Consider the following 17,743-nt stretch of genomic DNA (forward strand, 5'->3'; position numbering starts at 1 on the left):
TCACAGCAGCCTAGTAATACATCTGGCTGATTGTCTCCTGGACAGCCAATAAAAGGACTGAGCGTCCCCACTTAAAGTCAGACTTCGTCCAATCATGTTGCAAATCCGGCAGCCAACTTATTGCATAATTATTAACCTCTTTTGGCTAAAAAAAAAACAAGAAGATATTTATCTCTACCACATCCATCTCTTTGTGCTGCATTCAGGATCTGTAAAGGTTGATTGACCAGCAATCACCGCTTGTATTTAAAATCAGAGTCATTTACCACTTACAAGGCATATTATGCTGCTTTAGCAATACAGCGAGGGTGTCGTCGATGGCCGCACTATTACAAAAAATCCAAATTGAGATTTCCAGTCTGAGACAGTTCGCTAAACGAGCTAGCTTCCAAAACACTTGTCAAAGTGAGGCGACAGTGAGCGTTACGACCCTCCTGTATAGTTTTAAAATACTTTAAAAGAAGTTAAAGACAAAGAGTCTTAAGATATTGAAACCGATATTTCGCAAGCGCAACATAGGAAAAAAACTTTTTTTAATCGCACCCAAAATTGTCAACGTGCGCTACTTTTGGTGGAGACGAGTCCTTGACCTGTCCTGTCCAGGTGTGATCAGCTCCAACTTGTTACTAGGTTGCAGCAATGTTTTATTGGTGACTGTTATTTCAGAAACCCGATCAAATAGAAGTCGGGGAGGACGGCTTTAGACAGTGGGATGGTAAGAATGGATTTTGCGTAGGAAAACCATGCAGTAATGTACTTTTTCTTTCCTGCACATTTCTTTAGTTTGGTAACAAAATCAGTCCTAAACTGTGTGATATTCTATCATCTATTCTGTGAATGCTATAAACATTCACTTACTGTGACTGCTGCGTGTTAAATCACATTGGTGAGGACTGTCGGTTACATGTGTGGTGAAGCCTGCTCTTCCCTCTTCACCTCTGTATCAGTGATCAGCGCCATGGACATGGAGGCTATGGTCAACACTGTGAAAGGCTGGCAGGAGAACCCGGTCAAGTTTGCCCGCTCACACGGCGTCAGCTTGTCGCCTGAAGCTGAGGAATCCAACTCGGAGGAGGGGATTCATATTCTCATCGTGGAGGGGTTTCTCATCTACAACTACAAGTGAGTCGTTTTTTAACGCAAGTTCTCATGTGAAACCTACAGGTCTCTTTACTTCTCAAGCTTTTCACTAATTTGAACATCGGTTCCCCTCTGCAGGCCTCTAATTGACATCTATGACAAATGTTTCTACATTTCCATTCCTTATGAGGAGTGCAAAAGGAGGAGAAGGTAACAAGATCTTGACCTAACACAGATTCCGCTGAACTGTTGGACAAATTACAGGCTTATAAAGTGACTTGATTGGTTGTTTCTGCAGTACAAGGACATACACACTCCCTGACCCCTCAGGCCTGTTCGATGGCCACGTCTGGCCCATGTACTTGAGACACAGGAAAGAGATGGAGAACAACTGTGACAGAATAGGTATGTAAAGCCAGATCCTCCCATCTGAAACTAAATATCCATGACCACTGATGTGCATACATTGCTCTGTGTCCCTATCCACACCCCTAATGTCAAAATACAAGCTAAATATCCCCCTCTCCTTTCAAAATAAAGCTTTAACAGCTAACTGTTGGCATAAATTACGATCATTCACCTCGGGTTTGTCTTTTTCTGAACAGAGTACCTTGACGGGATGACGTCAAAGGAAGATATCTACAACAAAGTACATGAAAGTGTTCAGAACTCGCTGCTGAACAACTTATAGGTAAATAAAAAATATTATCCTCCACATTTTTCCTGACAGTGTGACAGCATCAGTGTTAGTAACTTCTCCCCCTTTCTTTTTCTCCACAGATAGACGGGGGGATATCAAGGATTTGTGTATAGACTTGTAAATATAACTTTGCCAAAATGTATAACATCGGTTCTGCACTTCAAGCCTGATTTGTAAATAGATAATCCTGTAACTTATTAAGAACTAATGGCAGGAGTTCTGTGTTTTGTATAGTCCTGTGTAATTTTTTCTAAAAGATAAGCCACCTCTGGACTGCCCTGTGATTAACATCAGGGACAGATCTCCACTCTGATCTCGTTGTATGTGAACGGATCAAATGCCCACTGGAGGATGGAATTGTGTCTCGCAACCAAATGAAACGACTGAATCTAATATGTGTTTCCTGTTTTTCATTTCACACACACACACACACACACACACACACACACACACACACACACACACACACACACACACACACACACATACTCACACATGTAGCTCCCATATAGGTCCTGTTAAGAATCACAAACCTCACGTTTTACAATGTAAAAACGTTTGTACATTGAGGATGACTGATAACATCCTGTGGCTCTTGAATGAGACTTCTTATCATCATAGATTAGATTTAGAGCCTCAATAAAAGTGGCCTGCTTTTCCTCTTAAAGACAATAAATGAACTATTGCAGTTTAATACAAGGAAAAAAAACATAAAACAGATCAAGATGGTTTGATTTAATCTTCATTTTTAAATTAAGGACATATCAAATCGGCTATAACTGAAGAAAAACTAAAAGAACAGAAGCTTTTGGTATTGAGGAAGGTTACTGTGCAAATTGGTGTGTTTTACTTGCCCATATTTATTAAAGGCGCTTTATATTTAATCATCCACTTAATTACCTGGAACTGGATTTTTTTAATTCTGCACCCATTTATATCTCTTCAGCTTTAAATCTATGCTTTGATAATAAATATTATCATGATTATTGTTTTTGTATATGAAATGGGGAAATAATTAGTCGAAACCTTGAGCTAAAATTGACCGTGGCCGCCTGCCATATAACTGCAACGTCCCTGGTTTGATTCCAGCTGTTGGTCCTTTGCTGCATGTCACATCCCTCTCTCCCTCCTGTCTGCCGCTACACTCTCATCTCTCCAATAAGGCATTAGGTGTAATAATGTCTAAGCTAAAAAAAACAAAATGTACAGTCAACTGATGAGGAACACTTATCAGGACACCGAAGCACTAAATGCCTGCATGATATTTCTGTAAACCTTCCACACAGGAAGGTCAATCAGCCACAGATTGGTCGAAGACTTGTTAAGCTTCCCTGCTGTGCTAACAACACATCCAGTAACATGAAATAACTAAATAACCTCTATATTGTTATAACCTTTCTATATTTTAGCCCGTAGCTTTGCAGAATAAAGGAGTCAACTTGATTGGTTTCAATTACTGGCATCAATTTAATCAAGACTCGGAGGGAAAGTGCTTTGTCCTTTTCACTGATAGTTTACTACTTCTCTAAAAGATGAAAAGGCATCCACATCGCTCTGGCCGCGGCCAACACTGTCTGCACAGAAATGGAAACATAGAGCAGTACATTTTCCACTTTTATTGATATTTCATTATTAGAAAAGCCAGTGAATTATACAGTCAACTTGATTGTTGTCTGTTCTATCTGCCGCTGACTGCACAGCATGAACCATAAAACAAATGACTTGTGTCTGATCGGCAGTGATGACTGAGGATTTATAGTCCAAGCATATTTTAAATCTGTAGTGTCTTATAGGCTTTTTCAGAATCTCCCTTCCAGATCATGCACACTGCACATTATTCTGGCAGGGCCACAGAGGGTGTGCTGGGGGGGTGGGGGGTTCAGGGTCTTGTGATACGTTTCTCTGAGTCTTTAGATGCCACCAGTTGGCCCGTAGCTGAGGGTAGCTGGTCTGTCAGTTTATATTTAGACCAAGGGTCTGGGGTGTCAGGGGAAGATATTAAATGAGTGTACAGCCAATTGCCGATTGCCACACACCCACTCTACGCTTCGCCGCCTGCTCTGACTCAGGGGCCAGTCCCCACACGCCACCACCGGGCCGGTAAGGTGAGAGCCTTGTGATCCCACGTCACCGGCCGCTATGGCAACCCCCCGAAAGTACAACCGTGGCATCCATATTTAGGTGGAGAGGCAGGGACACGAGAGACGAGCGGCTGTCACATGCTGTACAGATCCCCTGTGTGGGTGAGTGAGGACCCCTCAGGCATGTGAACAGTTGTGGTTATGCCACTAAAGTAATGTCAGGAATATTTACGGCTGTGACTAAACATACAGTATGTGAACAACTGAAGTCTCCCTATGTAGCATTTACAAGCTGTATATAAAAATGTAATAAATGGTTTAATATACCCTATAATGTTGCTGTAAGCAGGTATGAGGACAATTTAACTGCTTATTAATGTAATGTATTTGTCTCCAATAGGACGTATCTTATACAGTGTAGTTTTTACTGTATTGCCAATCATATTCTGTTTATACAGCATCCTCCAATTAATAATGGGTGCTCATAGGTCATATCCTTTTGTTTATAGCACACTATTCAGACACAAGGCGATTTACAGTGCTTTATAGAAATATATTAAACACAAAGACTTGAAGAAAACATGTAATAAGTAATAACATTTAAAAATCTAGCCTTCGACACACAGGATGCAGTGGTCAAGGACCACAGCAACGTGCTCACAGTGTTCACGAGGCATTCTAGACGAGCTGCAGCTGTCTGATAGATTTCATACTAAGACCAAGATAAATTAATTAATAAACACTTCTATCTGCTTACAGCTGCATTAAAGTGTGTTATAAAGCATGTATTCAATTATGATATACTACTTTCAAATGCCATATACAGATAGAACAGGTTGGCCCTGTGTTTATCATTAATTTCGTCTTTAAGGGTATTAAAGGTTTTATAGAGATCACCAGGAAACTTCCACCGTTGATTACTTACATTAACGCAATGTTTTTTTTGTATTACAAGTTTTATAAAATGTTATGTTTAAATATGAAAATGAGGCATTATTTTATACTAACTTTTGGTGAATTTTTGAGAGATCTACAGATGCAGACAAACAAAGTAGTAAAGCAAACACCTAAATGTTTATTTTTTTAAGTTATCTTTCCACTAGTCTGAATGAAGACATGTTATGGAAGCAAAATTTACTTAAAACCTAAAAATTGATCAGTGCATGAAACAACACTGTTGCCTGTAGTGTCTCCGCTTAAAAGGTTAAAAAGTGGGTGATTAGGTAACTGGCACTCCATCCCGATCGGTTTGCAATGACGTAAAACACATAATAGAGAAATAAATGGCATGTTGTGCTAATTCATTCAAGTGTTAAAACAGAAGGAGGAGCAGTCACACACAATAAAGCTTAAAGCCCATCACAAGGTATTAACATTTAAGTTTAGGTTTAGGTTAAGGGTCCACTGACTAGACAGTTTTTAATAGCTCACATATTAAGTGCCTTCAACATTAATTTGTCACGTGTAGATGAACCAAAACGTGAAGATAGATAGAGCAGCATGATGCTCAAACCTGAAATGTGAGGAGAGCTGACCGCGCTGATTTTGGCAAAGGTTAATCAACGATAAACAACACATGTCACAAGAAACCTGATGATCTGGCAGTCGTCAAATAATATATAATTCATCATTTATTAGACACTTCTATTTCAACTCAGGTTAGAAAAAAAAGTCTGTTTTATTTAAGAGTTCACACTTGTTGCTTTCAGGTGGAACTAAATGTCCACATAATGGGACAACAGATTTGTTTAATCATTTTCATTTTCTTCACACATTTCTTTCAGCATCTCACCTGCATTTTCTCCCCATGATCTGTGGTAAACCCTCTGGATTTATCATATAGTTGTAAACTCCTCAGACTGGCAGTGTGAGGCCTCAGGGGAAGACAACAGGTGTATTCCTTCTTGTGGTAAAACCATTTTAAGACCATCATCGTCGTTAAATCTCACAAGAAGCAAAGCTGTGAGCAGCCCTGGATACCTAGATTCATGGGATAAGATATATTCAAAGCGTAAAAGAATTAGTCTTTCACTCAGGGAAAGATCTGCTGCTGCTGCTGAAGGTGTACCATGAAAACAACCAGAAACTTTATTTTATGTACAAGCACTCCTAGTTTACAGTAAAGATTATTTTTTTTGTGGCAACATTTGTTGTGATTTGTTTACTTCCAGGTCAGACACACAAGAAAGACTGAATTCAGCGTTAATACTTACTGGCTAAATTTTGTGGGTTACATGTCCTGCTGAGGAAGTCTTGTGCCAAACCAGTGCCGAGGATCTGTGACTCTTATAAATCTGGACTGCAGCAGAGGGCGGGGGGGGGGCTGGACTTTGGAGCAGGGGGAAGGTTTCTTTGACTAAGAATAGAAAAGCATGCAGGCTCACCACCCTGATGCCCTATTTGGCTGAGGAAACACACACCACGGCTCTTCATGGAGAGGTGACATAAACTGAGCTCTGCCTCACTCAGTGTGTGTATTGTGACCCATATCACACGACCTACGTTCCCTACCTAATAACAAGATGAGGCTATAATAGTCTTTATGTAAAAGCCACATTGAGCAACAGAGTTGAATAGGCAACATCAGTGAGTTTAATAAATATGCAGCCCCCTTTTAATCCATCCATTGTCACATACAAATAACTAAATCAACGAGTAAACACATACAATAAAACTAACTTTATAGTTGTTGTTGCTGATCTCCTTTCAGTGTGAATGACTGCTTGAAATGACTTTTATTAAATGCGATCAACTTGTCTGAAATCCTCAGTAACCAGCCGTTGAATGTAACTGAGTACTTTTACTCAAGTACTGTCCTTAGATACAATTTTGGAGTTACTTGTACTCAATTTGATTCTCCAAACATTATACTCTTTATTCCAAGATATTTACTTGACAGTTTTAGTAGTTACCTTACAGATTCACATTGTGAATAGAAAATATAAAAGCCGTTCTGCATCATGGGTACTTTTTTAATCTAATGTACTTCTACTTTAGTAAGATTTTAAATGCATGACTTTTTCTTTTCGTATCGCTACTTTTACTTGAATAAAACATCTGAATACTTCTTCCTACAAATTAATGAGATTAATACAAGTTTAAGGATGTTAATGATACATTTTAAATTTGTAAGTTAAACTTATTTTGTATGTTAAAGGAAATAATGTTACATATATTGTTTCTTTTAAATTCTATGAATATAGAATTTAGTCAAAACTAAAATTAAATTGAAAATATTTTGGACTGTTTGCAAAGCACAAATCCCATTCAGGACCGACATGATCAATGATAACCTGGACTCTCAGGATGATACTGGAGAGCGTCAGTGCCTGCAGGATGGTGACACAGATGCATCCTGCCGCCGTGTGGTGGAGGTTTAGTCCTGCACGAGGCCATGAAGCCACGTGGTGGCTCCAACGTTGTTCTATAATGTTGATTTATTCAAATAAACCTGAGATATGTTTATTAATGTTGATAAACTAACCATGTGAGGCACTTTAATGACAAAATTAATATTGACTATATTGATTATTTAAGTTTTTTAATTGCATTTAAATGCAACAATATTCACTTAAGAGTATTGTTTATATTTTCAGCGGAAAATGTATGTGTAGGTGACATCAAAACTAGATAATCGTTGTTCTTTCCTCTACTGGGCGGTTGGTTCCTAACAATGTCCAGATTGAACGGTAACATTGAGATGACTTCAGTTAACACCCGTGCGTAAAGTTTACTAAGCAAACGTCCTTGTGTAAGTCTTGTGTAACAGAATTTAGCCACAGCGAGGCATGGGTTAAATCTTCTTACTAGGGAGTTTGACTTTGCGTAATCAAATTGAATTCGATAAACGAGCAGAAAAAAAGTCTCCAGTCCTCCTCTCCTCTCCACTTGTCAGTCCTCCTGAGAACTGATATGTTGATCTGCGCAGAAGCTGGAACTGAGAGCGCACTCCTGCTTTTCATCCTTTTCCACAAAGCAAAGTCTGTGCACGCAATTCATGTCATAATCTAATTATTCATTGATTAACACGCGGGATTTTTTTTTTTCTCTTTTATTGCCATGGCAAAATTGTCACTTTTATTTTTAATCTTTTTCCATGGACAACTTCCCCCCATCTTTGGGCAGCAGCAGCGCGCAGCTGGCCCCTGGCGGCACCGGATTCAGTGGGAGAACAACGGGCAGGTTTATAGTTTAATGAGCACTGGGTCAGAGTACACTGCTCCGGTTCAGTCCCGAAGCCAGACGAGGCTGTATGTTACCGGCAGGAGGGACAGCACCAGGAGCCAAATGCCGGGAGCGCACAGAGGAGCAACGCTTGTACGACCCGTGTCGGCTGAGTCCAGACAGTTCAGGACTGATCACAGTGCAGAGCCAAGATCTATAACGTCAGTACGCGATGTTAGACATTATGTGCCTTTTAATGGTCGTGCGTCAGGGGCCAGACAGCAGCCTGAGCTCCCTCACGGAGCAGCAGCTGCAGGTTATCTAGGCGCTCGTCGCTTTAACACTGAACACGCCATCACCATCAACGGCTCTGCACCGGGGAGGTTGACAGATTTTGCAGGCCGGAGAGGAGGTGACAGTTTGGGTGCAACTGCACTGCACACCAGAGGTGGAGAACCAGGACCTGGTGCGCAGTACCAACAGTTACGCGCGGTGCCAGAGGCGATGTCTGTCTCCAGGCAACCTGCGCAGACAGATCAATCCATTTCAGCATATCCCACAACTCTGGAACGGGAATCTGAGGCTCCTGCTCTATCCCCTGCACCAAGTGAGGATGATTCAAACGAGGCAAACGGTAATGGAGAGGACATGGTTAATGACGACCCTCGAAACCCTTTAAAAAACCACAGGAATTCGGTTTTCTACAACTCGTATCCCACAAGAGGGAGATCAGTGGCCCGCACGCGCCGTCCGCCTGGCACAGGTTATGGAACACGATATTTTCAAAATGGTAAGTTAAGTGTCCTAATCACATGGAATGAGTTTAGGCCTTCTTAATTTGCATGGATTTAAATATTCTTAAAACGAAAATTACGTTTCGTCATCATGTCTCACTCAGAGGGAAAAATGAATGGCAGGATTGGAAAAAAAAAAATCTTATTTGGGATTTGATGTCAGACTGAATTTACCCAGGAATTTAAAACACTTTGATTTATGCCAACAAACACTCTCATGTTCAGCCTGGACATGGTCTACTGTCAGTGAATTGTTCTCAGCATTAATAACGTCAACTTTAAGATCTCAGAATGACAAAAAAAAACTTGGATTGTTCCTTTAATCTTCTTTGCCAGGACTTCCAGACCTCATCCCAGACCCATATGCCATCCAAGCAGGTGCTTATATCCAACGCATGCAGATGTTTGCGCTCCGCTGTGCCGCTGAGGAGAACTGTCTAGCCAGGTAATCTGTGGTGCCAAAAGTGATTCACTACCTCTGTACGTAGACACTGAAGCAGACACACACACACACTCAACACACAGGTATTTCCTTTGTTTTTACTGCTCATTGAAGGTTGATTTGACATGTTTTTAGATAACTTTTGGTTGTTTGAGGATAACTTTCAATTACATCTGTATAACTATTCAATGTGGTGGCCCAACTGTTCTCATCATAGTGCTACAAAAATAGTTTGATGTTATTATGGAGCAGTGATTCGCCAACATGATGTCCTGCCAAGATGTAAATGTTCTGGGTTGATTTTCCCAAAAGCATTAAGCACAATGGAACAAACCCTTTGCTCCCAACACAACTAGCCCCCGGGAGCTCAGCCAGTAGCACTTTCCAACGCAGCTTATGCCCGTTTCTCCTCTGATCCATCCAAGGTCGGCTTATGGACCTGCCGTGAGAGACATCGACTTCAGAGTCCTCCTGCGGTTCCCACAGAAAGTGAAGAACCAAGGCACCTCTGACTTCCTTCCTGTCAAGCCGAGATATCAGTGGGATTGGCACAGCTGTCACCAGTGAGTTCATTCAGAATCAAAATGAAAGGACTTTACATCATTTAAATACTATGATTCACACAGCTCTAATAAAAAACTCCACACCCTCAAAATTCACATAAGAACTTAACATTGTGGGTTTAAAAGCCACAAATAATAAGCTCTTATTCTTTCAACCCCCTCAGACACTTCCACAGCATGGAGGCCTTCAGTAACTACGACCTGCTGGACATCGTCACTGAACGTAAAGTTGCAGAGGGACACAAGGCCAGTTTTTGCCTGGAGGACACGGGCTGTGAACCCGAATTCAGGCGACGCTACGCCTGTACGTCTCATACACAGGTACATATACACTCATACATCAAAGTAAATGTTGTTCAACCTTTAACTAATCAAGTGATCTCAAGATGAGCTCAAGATGTCTTTTGCAAGAGACTCCTGATGAAATCAGGAACGAGTAATCACAAACAATCAAAGGCATCACTAAATATGAACAAAGCTAAAAGACACGTTAAATGGTTATAATGTATGGTACAAAGTACTGGAAGTCATCCATGCAACGGTCCTGGATAGACGTCTCATGAAAACTAGACATTTTAGTCACTCAGCAGCTCATAAAATACATTACGAGGAGAATGTTGAACACACAAATTCACCAGACAGTAACATTCTTAACGACTTATGAGCTGATAAAAAACAAAACTGAAACAATCACGTCTCATAAACCTGCACTTCACATTTGATTTGGTTTGAATTGAATTGAATGAAAGAGTCATGTCTTGGTCAGAATAAATCACATCCAGATCAGAGCTGGAGTTAGTCAATCTTGAGGTCTGGTCTGGTGAACAATAGCCCAAAATGTGAGAAGAGATGTAATATACTGAAGCAACTTTAGTAGGAGACCTTTATGACGTAATGTGTGTTTAGTTTAAATTGCAGATAGACAACAACTTATCAACAAAGATAGCGGATTTATGAGGAACAGATATTTTCTAAAACAGTCAAAATCTAAATCTTTGCACCAGAGGTCTTGGACCTGGTTTTTAGTCTCTGGTTTGGGTCAAGATCACTGAATCCTACATGTTTTAGTGTAACAAGATAACCCTCCCTGTTAAGTTAACGTCCCCTTCTTTCAAAACTCCACACCTCTAGTTTTAGTTTTAGAGATGTAGATCAACATCTCCCCTTTTTTGTTGTGTAGTTCAAAGATGTACATTTTTTTATTTTATTTTATTTAGTCAAACAAAACATAGTGTAAATAGCAAGGCTCTGAGTTACAGTTACTCTTTTTGCGTATCCTCAAGATCCACTTCTGGAAAAAGAAATTCTTTACTCCAGTATATGCCAAATAAAAAAAAAAACGTTGTGAGAAATGGGAATATTTATTATATGTGTTGTCTGGGCTCTGTGATTTTGGCTTTACTCTGCTTAGCGTTGGTTTCTTGTAACAGCTTCGCTTCCAGAGAACTGTTTGTATAACTAAAACTCAAATGTGCTTCATTTGCAGCGCTTGTAGGAAAAAAGTAGTCAAAGTCATCTGAAGAGCCTGAGTCAAAGCTTCAAACCACACTGAGGGTTGTTTGGGTTGTATTTTCAGGGACTGAGTCCAGGATGCCATGATGTCTACGCTGCAAACATCGACTGTCAGTGGATCGACATCACTGACGTACCTCCAGGAAACTACATCCTGAAGGTAACACGTGTCAAATTGACTTTACAACAACTGTTACATCTCTCAACATGGAGATTGTATTTATTTAACTAACCTGGCTGCAGAGCTTCTCAAACTGTTTTTATATATTTCAGGTTACTGTCAATCCCAATTTCCACGTCTTGGAGTCAGACTTCACCAACAACATAGTGAGATGTGATATCATATACACAGGAACTTATGTTCAAACACGCAACTGTCGAGTATCAAGGTACCGTACGAGTGTTTCTGTTCAACGAATACATAAAAAAGCAAAACATTGTGATGACAGTTGAGAGATTCTGTATCAAGTCTTGTGTGTTCTCAATTTGGATGCCTGTATTTTGATATCTCTCTTTCTTCACTTTTCAGGGCTTGAAACCTTCCTTTTCAAGGACTTTTGTAGCAAACCTCTCTCCCTGTGCTGCAACATCGACTCGATGACTCACAAAACGTGCAATGGGTAAAGTGTTTAATTGTAACTGTGTGCTACATTCCTGCTATAGTCTAGTGTTGCATATACTGGAAATAAATTCAAACGTTTACACATAATTTTTACATTTAACTAGTGAGAGCCTCACATTTACTTGATTATGTATTTCTACAAATGTGCCTTAAGTCATAACAAAAAGATATTTTCTTTTTTGTCCTTAACAAATACAAGTACTGTGTTCATATACATTTTTCTTGAATGCTGGTTATTGCTTGAAATGTGTTGTTGCCTCATGTTGACTTGTTTTTCTGCTTTATGTTATTTTTGTTGTTGTTATTATGTGTACTGTGTTTTTATTTTTTTTTATTTAAAGGATAAGATATTCTTTATTTTTGTTATTGTCAACAAATCTTATGAAAGCATCAAAATCACCTCAGCTAGCTGACGGTCCGAGGAATGAGGTAGTCTGGGTCAAGCATAGACAGAAAAGGGATAGGAATGGGTGATTCACCAGGTCTTAGTCTCACAAGATTTCAGAAGACTTCTCTGAGCGTGACTTCATAGAACACCACAAACAGACCGGATCAGGCAAAAAAAAGGTAAAGAAAAACGTCTGTCTCTCAATACTTTCTGACTCCTACAGTCAGTGTTTTCAAGTCCATTGGTTTAACAGAGAAAATCAGGTAAAATACATTTTCAATTATTTTCATTTTATAAAATGTCCAAAAACAGCTGAGCACTGTAGTTTTTTGCAAATGTTACTAAAATGGGAGCAAATAGTGCATTTTTGTTAGGGATTATTTCCGGCCGTGGATTTGGATGTGAAAGTGAGTATTTACTGTTGCAGGATGGTGTATGTGTTTGTACTGTACGATCAATTCAGTGCTGCTTTTGGTCATCTTATGTGTTGACAATATGAAAAATGGAGGATATCAGTTATTCTTTAACTACTTTGTGGTTACTTCAGCAAATATCTAATTTCATGTTAAGTATTAAGGGTAGTATGTTGAAGAATGTGTGCTTTGTGTATATCTGAGTGAATGAAAACAAAATGGGGGAAACTGTTTTGTTAAACTGGTAATATTGCTAAAACATTGTTGAAAACTGTATTATATTCTGTTGGCATGTTGGATTTAATGCAATAAAAATGGGGAAGAGAGGAGTTTGTTATTATAACAATTCTTCCCTTTTCTTTTGAATAATAACCACAGGCATCCATTTAATCTTCCAAGATGCCACAATATCAAAGTTGTTTATCTATTGATCTCTTAAGATTTAAATTTCTGGATTTTAGCTGCATGTCCATGTTTTATCATAAAATGTCAAGATCCATTGTCGAATAGTTTTTTAGTTGTTTCAAATCCAGAATTGTTGACAAAAGCATCTTGTTCATAGAAAGTATCACAGCGCTGTCCTGTTCAATGGTGGGCTTTACTTCTAGTGATGCGTGCAGATCGCGGCCTCAGAGACAAACAGGCCTGCAGGCAGAAGCTGGCGGCATGTTTACTGACAAGCCTCTGTGAAGACATAAGCCGCAGGATCTTATATAGCCATGCCATTTACTACGACACAGCCAGAGCACCATGAATGGAGGCTTTTTCTCACCCTTGTCCTCTGTGCATGTAAAAAGAAGAAGTGTCTCTCCCAGCTCCTTCCTGGCCCCTAAATGTATCACATCATTCACATCCATGGGGATTGTCTAACGCGACAGCACTGGGATATTTTGTCTGAGTGGGAGGATTAACACAACACGTCAGAGAATATTTCAAGCAATTCATTCAAAGATGTTTTTACCAAGGACAAATGTGTTTAAGCAGCAAGCACTAGACTGTTTCAAACAGCAAAAGAATGAGGAGGAGCACTAGATTTATAGATTGTATTCTCTCTGGAGGTGGAGGTGGAGGTGCTTCAGCTTGTTCATAGATGTTTTCACCTCCAACATAGCACTGTCCTTATTTATCATGAAGCAGTTTGGAATGATGTACTGGAAAACATACAGGCTCCAGACAATGTATGCCTTGTTGAATGCACAGATGTTGGGTATTTACAACGAAACAGAGCTCAGTCTCAGTTTTAAAAAGCAGCGTACCGGGAAGATTAAGCGCAATTGAAATTGTTTACGTTGGAAGTCACCAAGGTTCTTCCCTGCCAGAGTAGATTGTCTATGTTATTGAAAGTGTCTGGAAAATCCCCTGATTCCTATTGAGTCCACTGCCTTCTTGTCTGTCTGGGAATTTTCAGGACAATATTTACAGACAGTGACTATTTCAGCAAGGAATGCTGTAGCAGAGGGTTAAATCAGTCTGAATTTTAAAGTCTGATCTGAACAGAGGGAACATCATTAAGAGTCTACAGTTTTTTATCATGTTCACATCTTAGTTTAGCATGTTAGAATGCTAACATCTGCTAATTAGTTATGAGACTGCTTTTTGGCCAATTTGGTCCAACTCTCTCAACCAAAGCCCCCTCTAATATGATCGTTCAATACTACTCAGACTAGAGATTAGTCCCTGGCCTCCCACTTGATTTAAACCAACCAAGAAATATCTCTTCCATTGCTATTTGTATAAAATCAAAAATTCTGTGGGATTTCCTTGTTTATTTCACCATTTGGCATTAATCTTCAGATTTTTTACTTACTTTTCACTCTCTTGACTTTTGTTTTTTTATTCACTTATAAGTCAGACCAAGATTGCCATTCGCAGAGCCAATACAAATTGAAGGGATGTTGAACTTTAAGCTGTTCTAACAAGCCGATCAGGTGATGAGTGTTTGGCTGACTGTGTTCCTCAGAACTCAGCTGGTCTCCTCCTTTTTGGACCAGCGTGTCATTTTAAACATGTCATGCTGTAGAGAAGACAGAAACTGTTTGCTCAGCTGTGGAGCTTCACACCAACATCTGGACGTAGTCTCTCGTTAGCCTTACACAAGCACAGAATAGCCTTTGCAAGGGCCAAAAAGAAAAACGCAGGCTGGCACATCTCATCTGGCCTCAAAAAACACAATCCAGCGTACAGGTAGGTAAGGTGAGGAGGGGATGGATTGTGCCATCTGCCTGCAGCCTACACTGAACATACTGTGGCAAGGAGAGACATTTTCCGGATGCATCTGCACGTAGGTGGACAGTGTTTGGAGAGGTTACTAAGGCCAGGGTTTGGTATTTCCAGGTCATATTTCAACAAAGCGGGGCCACGTGAGAGCTGGCGGGGACGAAGCGGCGGAACGTGCTCAGCCTAAAAAGAGTATCTTGACAGGTTGGTTTAGGCACAGAGCAGAGAAATTCCTTTGCAGTTCTGTCATCCCGTTGAGATTAAGAACAGTGCTGAGGTCAGCAATAGACCAGCGAGGGCATGTAGGGCAGACATAGTGGGCTACTTCCTCACCCGGATGGGGGGGGGGTCACTTGTCACTTACACAACCAGCAGAAGCAGTGTCGTAAATTCAGAGAGAATAAAAAATGACATTGTGGGCTGAAACAGAACACACAGGAGTCATCTTCGAGTGGGACTGATGATGAATTGTGTTTCTCTTTCAAGCTGGGCGGTATCGTGACTTGGGTGGTATTTAGAGGGATAGCTCAAAGGATTTGCTTTTCTTTGATTGTTGATCCACTGTATGGTTGGCCTGTAAGCTCTTCAAACACTTGCATTAATCTGTTTTGTTCACTTTAAAACGCCTAAGGGAAGCTCCCGGACATAATAGAAATGGCAAAACTGCTGTGATTGTGAGCTTCTCATTTTCTGGCATTATGAGATAAAGATTTTTATAAAAATTAATCCCTTGTTTGATTTTCTTTAAAAAAGAAATTGTTGTTGTTTTGTCGACTACAGAAAGAAAACTGAAAAATATAATTTCATGATTTCTATGAAAGGTTTTCTGTCCTTTTTGTTGTAAAGCACTTTCTAACTCTGGTTTCAAATATTACTGTATGTATTATGAGACGAAAACAATGTGTCACAGCCACCTATTATTCATCCTGCTACCTCCTGCCCTGCAATAACCCCTTCCCCGCCTTTTCCATCACCTGACCTTCTCTGCCCACATACTCACCTGCTTCCCATTTGCCTAATCAGTCTTGCAGTATCAACACCGGCCTCATTCCCTGCCAGATCATCAGTGTTGCATTTGCTTTCCAGCGATCTGTATCTGAACATGCACCTGCATCTGATTTTGTTCCTTGTTACCTGCTATCTGTTCCTGGATTTTGACCTGCTGCCTGCTTCTGGCCTGTTCACAAGCTGTTCCCCCTTTGGGTTTGTTGGAGTGTTCGGACTGCCTTCTTGTTGCCAACCTGTAAGCCTGTTCTTGACCTTTTGCTTCAGCATATTTCCCTTCATTCTGGCTCTGACACACAAGTGGTACATCAAAACATAAATTAATAAATAAGTATTAAACTGTACCAATGCAGGATTCTTGAGGCAATTAGTAAATCTAATGACAATATATTGGCGCTGATTTTTACCTTACCTTTTACTTTTACCATAAATAAACACAATGTAAAGACATATTTTGAAAGCATCCCCTCAATTCGATTTTAGCTTTGACCAAACTAAGTAAGGCCGATCAAACCACAACATTTTCCTCACCCTCTGACAGCCAGAGTTTCCACCCTCGGAGCCTGAAATTGGGCATATAAGTCAAGTGTGTCAGGGTGTGTTCAAGCCAATTGGCTCTTTTCAGAGCATCTATTTGACACATCATAGCATCGCAAACACAGGCGTAATTGTCCTTTTTAGTGTGACACAATCATTCCAGTGAGCCAGCATGCACAATACCAAAGCCCCAACCCACTTTAATGGAACAAGGTCATAAATAATGTTACCAATTACACCTGTATTTACCCTACAGTGACTTGTAAAAATGGCTACTGTGAAAAGGACCATTTGGTTAAAAGGGGGTGTAGCAGTGAGAGTGATCTATAAAACACGTATCTTTTAAAAAAAACCTCATGAACCGTTTGTTGCGGACAATTGTGGGTGGCATCATTGACCTCAGCAAGGAGTTCCTTTTCTTATTTGGCCATGGAGGTCAAGTGTGTGTGTGTGTGTGTGTGTGTGTGTGTGTGTGTGTGTGTGTGTGTGTGTGTGTGTGTGTGTGCGTGCATGCTTGTGAAAGTATGCGCTTACGTGGTGGTAGCTATGGCAAATTTGCACTTGTTTGTTAAGGAAACATTTAAAAATTGAAATAGTAATTTAACATCTCCTGAAAAACTTGTTTCTGCTGATCTCTGAACTTCTTGCTGCAGTGAAGGAGCGTGACATCACTGTTTGGTGTAGTTACCTGTGCAACAGGCAACATTTCTGACCAAAACATGCTTGAAAATCAATTGCTTTTCCAACTTGCGTTAAGTTGCCCTTAAAAAAATAGATCAACATACACATCAACATGCCGACATATACACCGATACCGATGTACCAACTTGACTAAATATGTCACCAAAATCAAATTTTGATTAGAACTAGATGTCATAACCTTAAAGCTGCTACTCCTCCAGCCTGGCTCAGTGTTTTAGGAGGCTTACCTAGCTGTTATTCAGGATCGGGCCTCTCAGACTGCAGTTGTTCAGCCTGTTGTGGTATTCCATCCAGAATCTAAACAGACCAGGAAACAATACTCCTCTGGACAGGAATCGAACACTTGTGGTATTAACAGCATCCTACTCATGTATTATTTTTGGGTGGATGAGACCAACGGGAGGTGGCTGTATTAAAAGTTGGTGTTGTTCTTGGTCTGAATCTCTGTCTGAAATTCCTCAGTCACTCCAGTATTTACAAAGGCGGCACGGCCAGCGGGTCGGCCAGTGTGCCTTCAGTCTGA

At 40.3% G+C, this 17,743-nt stretch overlaps 2 protein-coding genes and 1 long non-coding RNA gene across 4 annotated transcripts in view; 2 read left to right on the forward strand and 1 right to left on the reverse strand.

The window, feature by feature from the left end:
• Nucleotides 1-2,173, forward strand: part of LOC137866111 (nicotinamide riboside kinase 2-like) — a 2,709-nt gene extending 536 nt beyond the window's left edge. The window contains exons 3-8 of one of the 2 annotated variants that reach the window (XM_068701784.1): nt 667-715; nt 948-1,122; nt 1,219-1,290; nt 1,379-1,485; nt 1,686-1,771; nt 1,861-2,173. In XM_068701784.1, the coding sequence (XP_068557885.1) occupies nt 667-715; nt 948-1,122; nt 1,219-1,290; nt 1,379-1,485; nt 1,686-1,771 (489 nt within the window). In that variant the 3' untranslated portion in view covers nt 1,861-2,173. The remainder of the gene's footprint in view (nt 1-666; nt 716-947; nt 1,123-1,218; nt 1,291-1,378; nt 1,486-1,685; nt 1,772-1,860) is intronic. The other variant, XM_068701785.1, reaches the window with a different exon arrangement.
• The window catches only part of LOC137892655 (uncharacterized), a 16,858-nt gene extending 10,734 nt beyond the window's left edge, over nt 1-6,124 (reverse strand). Inside the window, exons 1-2 of the long non-coding RNA XR_011105426.1 lie at nt 6,075-6,124; nt 5,654-5,841 (exon numbers count right to left, since the gene is read on the reverse strand). This is a non-coding gene — a long non-coding RNA (uncharacterized lncRNA). The remainder of the gene's footprint in view (nt 1-5,653; nt 5,842-6,074) is intronic.
• A 1,652-nt stretch (nt 6,125-7,776) lies between these two features.
• Nucleotides 7,777-13,083, forward strand: LOC137892434 (protein-lysine 6-oxidase-like). The gene is made up of 7 exons (XM_068737543.1): nt 7,777-8,815; nt 9,156-9,264; nt 9,687-9,824; nt 9,989-10,145; nt 11,401-11,496; nt 11,610-11,725; nt 11,866-13,083. The coding sequence occupies exons 1-7, from the start codon at nt 7,921-7,923 to the stop codon at nt 11,870-11,872; spliced, it is 1,518 nt and encodes a 505-aa protein (XP_068593644.1). The 5' UTR covers nt 7,777-7,920; the 3' UTR covers nt 11,873-13,083.
• The last annotated feature ends 4,660 nt before the right edge of the window (nt 13,084-17,743 follow it).

This window comes from Cebidichthys violaceus, unplaced genomic scaffold, assembly GCF_023349555.1.
Source record: "Cebidichthys violaceus isolate CVI_PGR_0920_01 unplaced genomic scaffold, fCebVio1.0.p SCAF_8, whole genome shotgun sequence".
NCBI classification, from domain to species: domain Eukaryota; kingdom Metazoa; phylum Chordata; class Actinopteri; order Perciformes; family Stichaeidae; genus Cebidichthys; species Cebidichthys violaceus.

What these genes read in the sequence shown, in the direction of transcription:
- LOC137892434 (XM_068737543.1), top strand. Translation starts at nt 7,921, where the DNA reads ATGGCAAAATTGTCACTTTTATTTTTAATCTTTTTCCATGGACAACTT. An exon ending in GATTGGCACAGCTGTCACCA is followed by an intron (nt 9,825 to 9,988) that starts GTGAGTTCATTC and finishes CAACCCCCTCAG; the next exon opens with ACACTTCCACAGCATGGAGG. An exon ending in CAGGAAACTACATCCTGAAG is followed by an intron (nt 11,497 to 11,609) that starts GTAACACGTGTC and finishes TATATATTTCAG; the next exon opens with GTTACTGTCAATCCCAATTT.